This window comes from Balaenoptera musculus, chromosome 12, assembly GCF_009873245.2.
Source record: "Balaenoptera musculus isolate JJ_BM4_2016_0621 chromosome 12, mBalMus1.pri.v3, whole genome shotgun sequence".
In the NCBI taxonomy this organism is placed as follows: domain Eukaryota; kingdom Metazoa; phylum Chordata; class Mammalia; order Artiodactyla; family Balaenopteridae; genus Balaenoptera; species Balaenoptera musculus.
The window spans coordinates 15,357,952-15,374,030 of NC_045796.1; the positions used below are offsets into that span (position 1 = coordinate 15,357,952).

The 16,079-nt window shown below is 43.2% G+C and overlaps 1 protein-coding gene across 1 annotated transcript in view; it reads right to left on the reverse strand.

Annotated features, from left to right (window-relative positions):
• The window catches only part of AKAP12 (A-kinase anchoring protein 12), a 103,403-nt gene that overhangs the window by 40,503 nt on the left and 46,821 nt on the right, over window positions 1-16,079 (reverse strand). Inside the window, exon 2 of the mRNA XM_036871262.1 lies at window positions 7,239-7,353. Coding sequence (XP_036727157.1) covers window positions 7,239-7,353 — 115 coding nt within the window. The remainder of the gene's footprint in view (window positions 1-7,238; window positions 7,354-16,079) is intronic.

Below are 16,079 nucleotides of genomic sequence, written 5' to 3' on the forward strand. Positions count from 1 at the left end.
GGAGACATTCTTGAATGTTTTCCCATCCTGAACTTTTTTTTTTTTTTTAATTTACTTATTTTTGGCTGCATTGGGTCTTCGTTGCTGTGCGTGAGCTTTCTCTAGTTGTGGTGAGCGGGGGCTACTCTTCGTTGCGGTGCGCGGGCTTCTCATTGCGGTGGCTTCTCTTGTTGCGGAGCACGGGCTCTAGGCGCGTGAGCTTCAGTAGCTGTGGCATGTGGGCTTCAGTAGTTGTGGCTCACGGGCTCTAGAGCGCAGGCTAGGTAGTTGTGGCGCACGGGCTTAGTTGCTCTGCGGCATGTGGGATCTTCCCGGACCAGGGCTCGAACCCGTGTCCCCTGCATTGGCAGGCGGATTCTAAACCACTGCACCACCAGGGAAGTCCCCCTTTTGAATTTTTTGTTCATTAAAGTAAAAACTTCAAATCTAGAAGATGGCTTTTAAGATCAAACTAAAAAGAAAAAACATAAAAGTGTTTTTATAAAAAGGCATAATGAAATTGCCAAGTAGATTCCCACCTGCCTAAAGTCACTTGCATATCTTCAACAGTTAATCCATCATTGGCTTTGTAATGCCTATATTACCAGTACTGCTGATGGGACTCAGTCACAGAATTTCAGAGACGGACGAGGATGTTCATTTTACAGATGAAAACTGCTGCTCAATGAGATAAAGGGATGTATTCAAGGTCACACAGAAAAACCCTGAGAAAGGCAGTCTCGCCCGTGTTTTACTCTCCTGGAATTAACTGATTATAAAAGGGAGGGAGGGTGGATAGAAGCCTTACTCCTTCTTCCTTCACCCAGCCCACTCCAAATTTTCAGGTTAGAACAAAAGTAAAGGTTCATTGCACTGTCAGACTTAAATAGACTTCAGAGGGAAGAAAGCTCTATATAGCTTGGATGTTAGTTACTGAAAAATAAATCTGTTTCTTTAAAGATGAAAGCAGTAGAGTATTTGTACCAGAAATTTGTCAATGACATAACTAATTTCAGAGAGGCACGCTAAAAATATTGCTGTGGAGCAGAGGACTGAATTAAAACCAGTTCCCAGAAAGTGCAGACTGTAGGACTTTTGCCTAAGTTCAAGGCCTATTTTGTGAGTGTTTCAAAACATTACAAAACAGGATACAGCTTGAGAAAATGTCATGTATTAATATTGTATTTGAAGTACCAGAGCGTTGGAAGGGAGACCCCTCTCTGTCTATCCAGCCTTCATATTTCATAGCATCACTGGGCGTTCTTATTTAGTTGCAGGCAGGTCAGGGTCTGATTTCATGTTTCCAGGCAACAACACCTGGATAACCAATAGTGGGCACCTGTGAGAGCCCAGCACTGAAAAGTACCAGCTTTGTCAGTGCTGATGCAACAAAGGAAAGGGAGCCTTGGATACATCTAGAAAGCTCTGGTATTTACATAGGGAATGAATTGATATAAAGGGAAAAGAAAACAGATCCTCCTCTCCCATGTGAGTGAAAATGTAACATTGTTAACTCTAACTTAAAACTGTGTCTTCACTTATTCAAATATTTTTTTTTTGAGCACTTACTATGTGTCAGACACTGTTCTAGGCTCAGGGGATTCAACACTGAAACATAAAGATCCCACCCCGACCCCCCATCCCAAGAAATGTCTGCTCTCATGGTTCTTATATTTTAGCAGAGGTGGGAGGTAAGAGACAGGCATACTAAACACCAAATGTTGACAACTGATGTAGAGAAAAATAAAGGAGGCATGGAGGGTAGTATTTGTGCAACACACATGTCTTCATGAGAATACTAACAAGGTACCAATTATGTCACAAATTGAAGGAGAAAAGGGATTGACTCATAAAAACATTTCTTCCCAGTTGGGAAAACTGTATCACAGAAAAACAAGTATTTCGGAGGGTCATCTTTTAACAGAAACCTAGAGCAGCACTTGGGGTACTCATTCTTCACATAAAGTTATTAAATGATCAAAAAGCAAAGAAGAACAACTTGTAACTCCCGAATGGATTTTCTGTAAGGTAACAAGATCCACGGGGAGGGCTGTGATCGCTTGGCAGTAATCTCCGGCCTTCCCATATCCCAAAGGCACTGTACACCAGAAGCTGCCAGGTTCAAACAGCAAATTCAATAAAGGCCAAGACAGTGACATTCAGCACCGTTAGAAACATGAAATTCTCCACAGTGCTGCAGATTCAGCCTCTAGATAAGTGAGCAACGGATCCTCCATTTTTGTTACTGTATCTGCAGGGAAAATATCAGGACGTAGAAGACTAGAACCTTGAGAAGGATAAGGAACACACTCTCTTAAAGACTTCTGCTTTAAGTGACGAGATTTTTTTGGCGCGGCGGGTATTTCTTCTTGGGGGTGAGAGGATGTTTTCCAGGCTCGCCTCCCAGGTCAGAGAAATCACGTGCAGTGATTCACGTGGGTAGTTCCTTAAGCGGCCTCCTCACCACGCTGCTCAGCAGAGCAAAGCCTGTTCCCCCGGTTTGCTGGTTGATACTTGCGGCTGGCCCCAGAGTAGCAAAGGCCAAGGGCAGAGCTCCCAGCTGCAGCTGCTGGTGTAAATGCCCTCACTCAGGGTATGCAAATAGTATAAGGCATATGTGGACAAAAATTCAAAAACCAAGGAGAGGACCACCATTGTGTGTTTGTTTCACACAAGCAAATGTGACCTGTGAAGGATGGAGAAAACATAACATTCACAGGCTTTACAATGTTTGCTGTAGCTACTCTGCAGAAAGACAAATCTCAAAGAACCCCAAAAATAACTGCCTTGTAAATGATATATTCAAATGTACTAAGATCACAGTCACATGATTAACTCGTATATGGCAATGAGTTCGGTAGGCACTTTAACAAATATGTTATTATCAAAATAAAGAGGTCTCGGGACTTCCCTGGTGGCGCAGTGGTTAAGAATCCACCTGCCGGGCTTCCCTGGTTGCACAGTGGTTGAGAATCTGCCTGCCAATGCAGGGTACACGGGTTCGAGCCCTGGTCTGGGAAGATCCCACATGCCGCGGAGCAACTAGGCCCGTGAGCCACAACTACTGAGCCTGTGCGTCTGGAGCCTGTGCTCCGCAACAAGAGAGGCCACGATAGTGAGAGGCCCGCGCATCGCGATGAAGAGTGGCCCCCTCTTGCTGCAGCTAGAGAAAGCCCTCCTCGCACAGAAACGAAGACCCAACACAGCCATAGATAAATAAATAAATAAAAACATCTGATTGTCTTTTAAAAAAAAAAAAAAAAAAAAGAATCCACCTGCCAATGCAAGGGACACGGGTTCGAGCCCTGGTCCAGGAAGATCCCACATGCCACAGAGCAACTAAGCCCGTGCACCACAACTACTGAGCCCGCATGCCACAACTACTGAAGCCCGTGCTCCTAGAGTCCATGCTCCACAACAAGAGAAGTCACCTCAATGAGAAGCCCACGCACCAAAATGAAGAGTAGCCCCAGCTCGCGGCAACTAGAGAAAGCCCATGTGCAGCAACGAAGACCCAAACCAGCCAAAAATAAACAAATAAATAAATTAATTTTTTTAAAAAAGAGGTCTTATGTTTTTTGATTTTGTAATACTTAATTTCCCCATCTGTTTGGAAAGAAAATAATCTGCCCAACAGATATTAAGACTGAATCAAAAAAAGAAAAATCTAAAAGTTTTAATTTGCAAAAATTTGAAATCTAAAGTTGGACCCGGACTGAGATATAATGTTTTAAAAATCATTCTTGTTCAGGCACCCATAGAAACTCATAGAAAACCATATAAACGATAGACTATAAAACAAACGATAATCTGGGTTGGGAGGGGTCTTCTTTTTTATTAATCTTTCCAGCAGAAGAGATTAAAATCAGCAGAAGCAGATTTTCCACAAAACTAATGGCACTTGTGCAGCCCCTGTGAATGCTAGGCATGGCATGGCTGGATAGAACTTTCTGGTTGGGAAAAGGCTGTATTTCTGTATAAGCATTGTGATAAATGATAAATCGCCTAAAAAGAACTCAGAAAAAAGGGACTAACTCCAAGGCTAAAGTAATTTGTTGTGAATTCTTTTTTTTTCATTTTAATAAATATTTGTTTTCATGCCTGACTGTATACTCTCTAAAAGATGGCCCCTGAAATTATATGATCTTCAAACTCCCTCCAAAACACACACACACACGTGTGTGTATATATCTATATATATAGATATATATATGTGTGTGTGTGTATCTATCTATCTATCTATCTATCTATATATCTGACCCCTACTGCATAGTTTTGAAAATATTTAGTAAGCAGGTCCCTTTTTCTGTCATTTAAAGAAAGTTTACAAGGAAATAGGATTTCATTTTCACTATAGGAAGAGGATTGGTTCTGAATTACCAGTATTTCTGGTTTCAGAAAGAGAGCAAGTCAAGGTAGAAGAATATTTTGCATTCTACATTTGTCTAAATATTGTCTGTCACTTTAAATTAAAAGCCCTCGAGCAGGAAGGCCCCTCATTTGTAGTTTTCTCCCATCCAAGGATCCACCTATGGCAGGACCAAATTCCACTGCTGGCCAATCCTCCCAGGGACCAGGATGGCTCAGAGCTTTCCTTACTGAAGTGGGCAAGAGTAGAAACAAAGGCCCACCAAATCCTACAAATAAGCATTACATACCAAATTATGCCTTCATTTACATTACAGTAAGCTGCCATGTAGAACACGGATTCCTGGAAATACATAAAATCTAACCACAGGTTATCAGCTATGTCAAAAGAAAAGCATGAAAATATACTGTTTAATAATTTAACATAAAGAATTTTCTGCATTTGCATTGCTAGGCAGACAAAATAGGAAAAGAAAAAATAATAAAAACAAGTGTACCAGGCTGCCTCAGAGACACCCTAACAAGCCAAGGCAATAACAGTTCTGCTTAAAACAGTAAAAGCTCAACCCAAAGGCAGAGCCTCTAGAAATGCCTCTGGGGGGTGGCCTCTGCAGCCCTGGGCCACATGGGGGGTACTTTCTAGGCCCCCAGGCCTTTTCAGGATCTGTGAAGGACAAGGTATATTAATTACCACTCTTCCTGCGAGAGGCATCAGTATTTGCTCAGACCCCCAAGGCCATGGTAGGCTCAGGGAGACAATGGAATAATCACAGGGTGGGAACAGAGTCACTTTCCGTAAAAATCAGTGTTTAAACACATGGCTGAAAAGTGAAAGAAACTACATCTGGACTAAACGAAGATAGCCAGCGGATCTCCTAGCCAGCGGATCTCCGGTAAACAGGCCACAGATTAGACAGGATTTCCACGCTACCTAAGATTGTATGGAAACAAGGGCATCGAATGAAGCCCCTCCCTTCTCTTATCAACACTCCACACCAGATCTGATAAAAAGGCCTGGCCGACACTCCCTTGGGGGCATATTTCAGTGATCCCACATTGCCAAAATACTTTCTGAAGCCACTCGCCTTTCAGAAGAGCCCTCCGACCCAGCGCATTTTCCCTTTCTGGGTTTTCATTCTACCCCTTGCTCAGACGATGCCATCCCAGTGGGCAAGCCTGTGGACGTGCCCCGCACAGCGGGTGAGAGCTCGTGCTCGGAAATCTGCTGATCTGGGTTTGAATCGAGATAGGACCTGTCTCACAGGGTTACTGCTAGAGGCCATACTGCACAAAAGGCACAGTTCCAGGACCCATAATAAAAGCTTGTGAAGTGCTGGCTGTTCTTATTCTCCTCCCTTCGGCTGGCAGCCCCTGTCCCAACAAATCTAAACCTAACCTCCCCTCAGTCCCCAGACCTTATCCCACCCCCTGACCTCAAACGAGGGCTCCTCCAGAACTCTGAGCAGCTCTCATCTCTTGCAAAATTCATTAGATAATCAACATGTTGCCTTGTCTTAACCTTTTTTTTTTTTTTTTTTTGGCCATGCAGCATGTGGGATCAAACCGACCAGGGATCAAACCCGTGCCCCCTGCATTGGAAGCCTGGAGTCTTAACCACTGGACCGCCCGGGAAGTCCCCCTTACTTTCATCTTAGGGAGCCTTCCATAGACTAGCTTGTCTCCCCTGATGGACCGTTTCTTAGCTTTCTTCATCCTCCCTGAAGCACAGGGCACGGTGGCTTGCCCATCCATGGAAGGCTCCGAAACGGCTGTGGCTTGATTTGATTCAAAAGTTATCATGGGAAGGACAGAGCGTGGGACTCTGGAATTTGAGTTGGGGCCGTTCCAATTACTTTGGTAGAAATTATTTGAAACTCTCGCACTAGGTCGTGCAGATCCTCTTTCTGTGAGGCTGTATGTATTTCTAGCTTTATATGGTGCCTGCGGTGCTATAGAAAGATCAGGATTCCCACCAACTTCAAAGGCAGCCCCCTGCTTGCAGCAGCTCCACAGGGGCACTGAACACGAGGAGAAACAGGTTCCACATGTTAGAAGAATCTCATCTCAACGAGGCAATGGCCAGTCTCCTTTCACAAGACTTTCCCTTCATTTGTCTTATTCACATTACATGTAAGCATGAGTTCACTATATGGAAAATGATCATTCTGAGCCTCTTCAACAGCAGTGGTTAAATGATTCCTTTATGACTAAATGGAACAACGAGACAAGAAACAGGAACAGAGGAAGGTTCTTCTCCAACACGTGGCCTTCGCAAGAGACCTACTTGTCAAGGTGCTTGATTCTGACCCCCAGGTGTAGTCCCCAGCCCCTCCATGGGCTGAAATCAAACCAGTGATAGCGTGGTCACAGATGTGCTTTCCAATAACCACCTCTTGAGGATCTCTGGGCTCAAGAGCTATAACACATGCAGCATACCATAGTTTGGGCAAAGATGTATGCACCTTGAAATGTACACTACCAGAAAATTCTTCACAAGGCCAGTAGGCTACTCTAGAGTGAGAGATACTGACTCTGAAAGCAACCACAACTTCAGCATTTCCAACAAGAATTCACATTCGACATCAGACAAGTAGTTGGAATAAGGCAACAATAACAACAACAACAAAAAGATCATGAAGTTTCAGGTAAGGATGCCTGAGAAAAAGGAAAAACAACTTCACTTCCGATACCCAAGCGTTACTATAAGCTCCCACGGGGCTACGCAAATGGCCAGATAAATACTTCTTTTTGCAATCAATTGATTGCTTTTGTTGTCAACATCACCCACCCCCAGGTAGGATGACAGTGCCCATTCTACCCAGGCCTGTTTTTATTGTTCTGCGGGGATTGCAGGTGTTGTTTGTTCTCCAGCCCCCGGCAAGGTGACTTACCATCTGTGACAGTGACTTCCTCCGCCTGGCCATTCAGGGCTCCCTCCTGGAGGCCGAGCTCTCCTTGCTCGGCTAAGCCGTTCACAGTGGACAGCTGACCATTCTTCTGTAGTAGCTACGGGGAAGACAGAACCATGTAAACTTAATTTCAATCTTCACAACCAATTTAGAAATGATACTGTAAGTTCGAGAATATAAATCATTAAGAGGAGAAATACAGAGAAATGGAGGGCTGGTGACAGTGAAGATTTAAGTCTTTTGTTTTTTTTTTTTGTCTGAATGATCCAGCTATCTTACAAAAGATACAAGGAGCTATGAGCAAGCAGATAGGACTCTGTATCTGGATAAAGGTACACACCATTCATGCATTCGTTCACTCTTCTGAAAAACCAGGCATAGGCATGATACACAACACCCATCATTCCAGGCCTGTTTGAGATTTCACAACGACTAAGTCAGGTGTGGTCCCAGACACTTTGAGCTTACAAACTACTGTGGAAGGCAGACAGCCCTCTGAAAAATATTTTTTACTTTAAAATAATGTTTCCTTGTGATTTGACACAAGTTATGCATATTTGGCTGGAATACATATCTAAGCGACAATGTGTCCTTCTCGGGGAAGAGGGCAGACATTTAAATAAATAATTACTGAATTGCAGCTATGGAAACTGTCACGAAGAAGGAATACACACAGCAAATGACAACAAACAGAGGGCCATGACCTAGGCCAGGGTGTCGTGAAGGCTTCTCTGAGGAAGTAAAGGTAAAGCTGAGATCTAAGATGTCAGCAAGGGGTATGTGAGCAAAAGGTAGGGGAGGCAAGTGAGAAGGCCCCGTGGTTCAAAGGCCAGTGTATCCAGAGCCAAGTGAACAAAGAAGAAACGCCTAACACGTGTATTCATGAGTCATTGTATTTTCCTTAAAAATATTACTAAAACGGTGGTTTACAATCGTCCCCATAGGATAGCCCATGCAATTGACGTCATCAGATGCAAAAACAGTAGACATATAGACATGCCCAGTTGTTTTTTTTTTTCCGCCCCAGGGCTTGCAGGATCTTAGTTCCCCAACCAGGGATTGAACCCGGGCCCACAGCAGTGAAAGCGTGAGCCCTAATCACTGGACTGCCAGGGAATTCCTAAGACATGCCCTAATTTTTTAAATCCTGAGAATACAGGTAAAAAGTTTTAAGCCAAATAAAAATCGTACAATAACCATTAGGAACCTAAGGATTTCAACAATGCTTTATGGTCCACATACATTTCTCATTTTCCTTAAAACCAACTTAGCGAGGTGCTAGTGTTTCCATTTTACAGATGAAGACACTGAGACTCAAAGTGATTACAGAGGGGAAGGCTGGCCGGCCACGGGTCCCACAGCTCAGCCATGGCCTGAAGGCCAGAGCTCACCACCAACTACTTCCAGAGATTTTTCTTTTTCTTCTTCTTCTTTTTTTTAATATACAGATGGTTTCTTTTTTTTTTTTTTAGTATTTATTTATTTGGCTGCACTGGGTCTTAGTTGCGGCATGCGGGATCTTTAGCTGAGGCATACGGGATCTAGTTCCCTGACCAGGGATGGAACCCGGGCACCCTGCATTGGGAATGCAGAGTCTTAACCACTGGACCACCAGGGAAGCCCCCAGAGATTTTTCCACAACATAACAAAGTGTTGGAGGACCTGTTACTATGCACAATGACAAAATGCCTTAAATAGTATCCCATAGTACCCAGACCCGATCATGCCAAAGTAATCTCAAAGCTGGACACTGTTTGGCACCATTCCATGCCGTTTACAGGCCAATGGAGCACGCTGGCCAAACCATAGGCTTCCATCAGAGCCTTGAAGGGAGTAGATCCAATTCAAGACGATCAATCCAGAAGGCTCGAACGGTGCTGAAATGGATCTCACCTGGCTGTTCCCTGCTCCCAGCAAAGATGCCCTGCAACTGCAAAAGCTGCCTTCTGAAATACCGTCACTGTACGCTAATACTCTCACTACAGATGGGAGAGCTGGCTTCAAAATGCCCATGCTGAGTCCGTGTATTAGAAAGGATGCTCAGATTACACTTCCACTTAAAGTCTGCTCTTACCAAAATATGAAAGATGGGAGTTTTAAATGAAACCTAAAGACGAAAGCACAGGAGATGGGGCAGGGGGGTATCCCCACAATGCTCATCAGCAAAAATGTCAGCGTTTAAGAGTATTTTAACTAAATCCACTAGTCTTATGCACGAGTTAGACTGAGATTTCATTAATAATGTGATGAAGAGCTAGTGGGGGAAAGCAGGAAATGCATATTATTGTGGGCTACACGGTCAACCAATGAATCTTAAACCTAAAAAATTTAACACAGATAGCATGGCATGGCAACCTAAGCAGGGGAATGAAAGACAGCCATTCTAATACCTCGATTTCAAGTCAAAAAACATTGGTCAACTGTGCTACTAGTTTAGGACCCAGAACTCTGAAGTTTATTACAGAGTCTAGAGTTCTACAGAGTTTCTGTAATTCTTGAGCTATTTCTCACAATTCTTCATGAATTGTCAAATCCAAGACATCTTTAGCAGGAGCCAAATTGAGTATCTTTAAACTTGAGGGATCTACAGGACACGGCACAAATTTTCATCTACTCTTTTAGAAGTGTTACACGTATACAATGATGTATTACATTAGATGATATAAAATAAAATGAGTCTTTGAGATCACCTGCCAGCCCCCTTTATAGTCAAGCGTGATAAGTAAATTGTGGATTAGTTATTCCCCGTGACCACAGGGCAACTGTCTTTACCTCAGAAAGGCACTTGCTGACTTAACTTTGGTGACAATTTATGACAGCGACATTACTGAAACCGAGTTTTGAGCTTATTTTATCATATGCATAGCTTGGGTCCAGCAAGTGTGCCCAAGCTCTGACCCATGAGTGATGTCTTGAGCATTCAAAGCCCGTGACACACCAGCCCTCCACACAACAGTGGGACGTCATTCCATTCAGCCATACTCAGACATGTCCACCATTCTGTGTTTCACTTAGAGATGCTTTTTACAAAATCTCACGTGTTCTTGTAGATGGATAATTCACTTTTTGGGCAACCCAATCTATGGCGTTTTTGTTTTCCTTTTCTCCCATTCCCAACCATCTAAACAATTCACACTATTGTTAAGGGTTCAGGTGCTTCCGAGAGTGATCAGCACGTTAAAGTCACCTCAAATCCCAAGAAATCTAACCCACGGTTCCTTAACGCTTAAGTTCTTTCTGTCTTTTCTATGTGTTTACATGCACACAAGCTTTCTTTTTTTAAAAAACAAAAATGGGGACTTCCCTGGTGGCACAGTGGTTAGGAATCTGCCTGCTAGTGCAGGGGACACGGGTTTGAGCCCTGCGGGAAGATCCTACATGCCGCAGAGCAACTGAGCCCGTGCGCCACAACTACTGAGCCTGTGCTCTAGAGCCCACCAGCCACAACTGAGCCCATGTGCCACAACTGCTGAAGCCTGCGTGCCTAGAGCCCGTGCCCCACAACAAGAGAAGCCACTGCAATGAGAAGCCCACACACCGCAACGAAGAGTAGCCCCCGCTCGCCGCAACTAGGGAAAACCCGCGTGCAGCAACGAAGAACCAATGCGGCCGAAAATAAATAAATTTATTTTAAAAAAAAAGAATACATGCTTTTATAACCTGATTGCTTCGTACATTGTGGATGCATTTCTTTGTCACTAAACACACATCTGGCTCGTCCTCAGTCTTTCTCTCTTTTCTCTGTAACTCAGATGCCCACAGAAGACAAGGATTTCAGTTAAGCCCAGATAGACCCTGAAAGACGTACAGACACAACTCAGTGACACATGGGGTGGGAAGGGCCGGAGCCAGACGAGATGTGAGGGGAGGAAAGCGGTATAGGATTGAAGTTTCCAAACGCATTCATGCTGAAGCTTCCTCACATAGCTTTATCCATCCACCTTGTTCTTACTTTTATGAACAGTTAGGTCTTTTGAGATGAGAGCTAGACTTCAAAGGCATGCTTTTTGCACTGAAACACAGCTAGCACCGGGAAATCTATTTTCCCACTGGATTTCTGCTTCAAAAACGGTAAACGCCCCCTTTGAGCAAATCAAAACCCTAAATGTTTTCAAGCTTATCTCCCTTGAGTGGGTCAGCCAGAGTTTATTCCTGTAAAGCACTACCACATTACAACTAAACAAGCTTTAAAAACAAGTCTTGAATGCTTCCAGAAACAGCGTTGTCCTCTCATTCCTCTAAGAACAACAACAGAAAACATCAAAATGGTAGCTGAGGCATGGAAGAAAAGCCACCCGATGTCTCTGTCCCCTTTCCTTCTCCACAGGACGGCCCACACTTGCTCTGAACCCCTTTGCAGAGTAAGCTGTAGGGATATCAAGCTCTTTAATGAACATGCTAAACCATGAACAAAACGGGTGAGCTCTTGACGTGTGTCGGGATGCTGGGGGAAGAGGAGGCGAGCCTGCGAACCATTTCCGCCGCAGGAGTGATGCTCCCGGCTCCACCATCTCACTGGAGGACCAGCGCAGGCGGGAGAGGCCAGAGCCCTGCAGTCCACGGAGCAGGTGAGGCTCTGAGCAGTGCAACTGGTCCCAACGACAACAGCAAAACCCAAGAAGCAGAACTGTTACATGGCTGTAACCAGGAAGGAACCAGAACCTTGTCAATATAAGGAGGACACATGCACAAATGGTGAGAATAAAAAAAGATAATCTGGAAATGATTTTAAATCCCATGTCAGAACTTATAAAGAAGACTCTTCAGGGACTTCCCTGGTGGCGCAGTGGTTAAGAATCCGCGTGCCAGTGCAGGGGACACGGGTTCAAGCCCTGGTCCGGGAAGATCCCACATGCTGCCGAGCAACTAAGCCCATGCGCCACAACTACTGAGCCTGCGAGTCACAACTACTGAGCCTGCATGCCACAACCACTGAAGTCCGTGCGCCTAGAGCCCGTGCTCCGCAACAAGAGAAGCCACTGCAATGAGAAGCCTGCGCACTGCAATGAAGAGTAGCCCCCGCTCTCTGCAACCAGAGAAAGCCCGCGTGCAGCAATAAAGACCCAACACAGCCAATAAATAAATTAATTAATTAATTTTAAAAAATGGTACCAACAAAGCGCATGTAATAGAGATGTATTTTATGTTGTAATATTAAATTTAAAAAGCAAACTAAACAGTTATAGATACAATATGATTACAAATATATATAAGAACATACCCCAAATAGCTAAATATATGGTGATAACAATATTACCAAATTGTTAATATCACAGTATACCAAATAATCATCGGGGAGGGAACTATGAATTTTTCATATCCTTTGTTTTTCTACTTTTCTGTGTTCTGTTCCTTGTCTAATACACCTGATTACTTTTATAACTGGGTGGTGGGAGAGAAGCTTTTCCTTCACAAGTTATTCTGTCTTAGTTTGTTTATTGTTAGTATGGCTGGGAGACAGTTAAGAAAATTTTGCTTTACCGATTGCCAGTCACATGAATTTTCATGGGAAAAGAGAACTGCTTTAAGATAGGAACTTGACATTGAGATCATATTTCAGGAGCCTTTTCATACAAACTAAGCCATATTCACTCCTCAACCGTGGATGATATGGTGGGCTCAGAAGCAGAGCAGAGGGCTGGGTGCTCTGGGGCAAGATGAAATACTTCAAATCTGGTATTTTATAATTGTCACAGGCTGAAACTTGGTAATTCCAGGTCAGCAAACAGGAGGTGGCCGGGAGAGCAGGGTCTGATCTGCCATCTACTTGATCTTTGGCCTTGGGAACGTTATTTAGCTTCTCACAGCCTCCTCTCTTTTTCTGTAAACTGGGATAAGAATTCATTTCTACCTACCGTAATGAATATCTGCAGCATCACCCCACACATGTTAAGTGGCTAATCAGTCAACTATTAACATAAGTTTTGGCAGTTTTTGTTCTACCATTTGCTCAACAACTGCGATCTAATGGGAATGAATTGTCCTGTGCCCATTTCCCCTCTAAAAGACTTCCTTCCTGTTGCCTCCAAGCTCTGCACCCAACAGAACACCTGGTGTGAAGACTCCTAATTCTTCTAATTTTCTAATGGTCTGGGTGGGAGAAGAGGAGCAAGGTAGTTTATACAAAGGTCTAAATGGAGGGGAGCCACCTGAGTTTTTTCTTTTCGTTTTTCTTTTCTTAACCCTAGAAGGTACAGGGGAAACAGCAGACAGAGCACAGTCAAGCTCCCGTCAGCCATGGAACCTTATCTCTGAGCTCATTTTCCCAATTATAAATTGAAACTAATACCATCTCTATTTTCAGGCTGGTTGAGATTCAAATGAAATAATATTTGGGAAAGTTTTCTCTCTAAATGGAAAAGCACTCAGAAGCCATTATATAAGTCTGTCCACTTGATCAAATCAAGGCAAAGGTTGTACTCCAGTATTTTTCCAGCCCTTATATCACACTAAGGGTGACTTTTAAAAATTGTCCTCATGTTTGTGTTAAAGAGGGTTTCTTTCTTTCTTTTTTTTAAAAAATTTTATTGGATTATAGCTGATTTACAATGTTTTGTTAGTTTCAGGTGTACAGCAAAGTGATTCCGTTTTCAGATTCTTCTCTCATACAGCTTTTTCAGATTCTTTTCTCATATAGGTTATCACAGAATATTGAGTAGAATTCCCTGTGCTATACAGTAGGTCCTTGTTGGTAGTGTGTGTATGTTAATCCCAAACTCCTGATTTATTCCCCCCGACCCCCCCCCCACCGCAAGGAGGGTTTGGAAGGAGGCAGCATTAGATGTGAGATGATAAGGAATCCAACAAAATGAGACATCTGTGTACAGGGACCACATCTCACTATACCCACTCACGGGCACTCGAACGGGGTTGTAGCGCAAGACTCAAGCAGCCCTACAGTAAAATGGCTGTACCTTGCTTGGTCACAAGAAGAGAAAACAATGGCTGGAGAGACGTAGCCTTTTCTGTCTAGGATTCCTGCTTGGTTTGACCCTCAGGTAGCAAAAGCAACTTATGCTGCTGTGGGAATGGGGCTGTAAATGACATACCACGCATCCACACCTCCACACCCAGAACTGCGTGGGAGCTGTGAGTGAGCCCATCCATCAACACCGACCAAAAAGCTGACCATCCTTATGGCTGAAGACTCACTTTGTACAATAGCCACAGTTCCAAATAGTATATTCACTCTAGAGCCATGCTATTCAAACAGCAAACACTAGGACCATGGTGAAAGTATTTCATTCCCCCTTTTATTTAAACACAGGCACACAAAGCATTTTCCAAATTTCTAGAAATAGGCTGAAAATAAGAGGCTAAATGCAGAAACTGATGACTCCATCAGCAGTCCGTATTTATAAGAATTTTAGAGGGGCAACAGCCCTAACTGTTGTGAGCACACTGGATTGAATTCTTTAATCCCTCTATGCCTTCCCCTACACAGCCATGCTTTCCAACAAGTTAGCCTTAAGATGTTGTGTCTTGATATGAAACCTCTCTACCACAAGGACACGTCTCCTCTGAGATGCAGAAATAAAACCGTATGAAAACATCAGTTGTTAAAATAATTTTTTAAAGATTTTCTTTAAGATTCTAAAAAATTATTGTTAATTCTATAAAGTGTGACAATAACGTGGTTAGGTTTTTGTAAAGTCCTCAACTGGGGACTTCCCTGGTGGTGCAGTGGTTAAGAATCTGCCTGCCAATGCAGGGGACATGGGTTCGAGCCCTGGTCTGGGAAGATCCCACATGCCGCAGAGCAACTAAGCCCCTGCACCACAACTACTGAGCCTGTGCTCTAGAGCCTGTGAGCCACAACTACTGAGCCCTTGTGCCACAACTACTGAAGTCCACACGCCTAGAGCCCATGCTCCGCAACAAGAGAAGCCACCACAATGAGAAGCACGCCCACCGCAAGGAAGAGTAGCCCCCGCTCGCTGCAACTAGAGAAAGCCTGCATGCAGCAATGAAGACCCAACGCAGCCAAAAATACATAAATAAATAAATAAAATTTATTAAAAAAAAAGTCCTCAACTGTTAGAGATACATAATAATGGATCTATAGATGACATATCTTGTATTTGTTTTAAAATAGGCAAATAAAATTTAAAAATTAAAGTTAGACAAAATAAGACTGGCAAAATGTTGATTACAGTTGAAGCTAGGCGACGGGTACTTGTTGTTATTCTCTACTCTTGTATACATTTTGAAATCTTCCAGAATTAAAAGAAAAAATAAAATTTTCTTTAGTGAACCTTCTCACAGAGTTAAATTTTGGGGTATAGCCAATAAAATCTGTAGACTCAAGAAAACCTCAGTGCAGTCGAGAAAATTTCAAAATTTTTATATTTTAAACAGTAAAATGTTTCACTCCTTGGTAATGATCTAATTTCTAATTAGCTCAAGATATACAGTAAGCAGGGCTAAGGCAATTCTTAAATAGTAAGAAAGATATATTTCTAGTCTATGAATTTAAAAAAAGATTTAAGGCAATCTATAAAAGAAAAATGAGAACTTTTAACTTGCAAAGCTTTTCAAAGAGAGAGAATATGAACTACTTATCAAGTTTCAGAGGTATTGTCAAAACATCGGGCCAAAAGCTCTCTCAAACCACATGAAATTGAGAAGAGCATGTACCCCAGGTCAGGAGTGCTTCTAGTGACCTCTAAAAAGGAGAAGTCCTTGTCTCCAAGAAACTGGCCTTTAGAGATCTCTTTCTGATGCCAGTTTTCCTCCTGAAAAGGAGGACAGACCCTCCTGTCAGTGTGGCAGCTGCCCCACCTCTTAAAATCCTGGTGCCCTGAAGCCTCTGATCTTTAAATA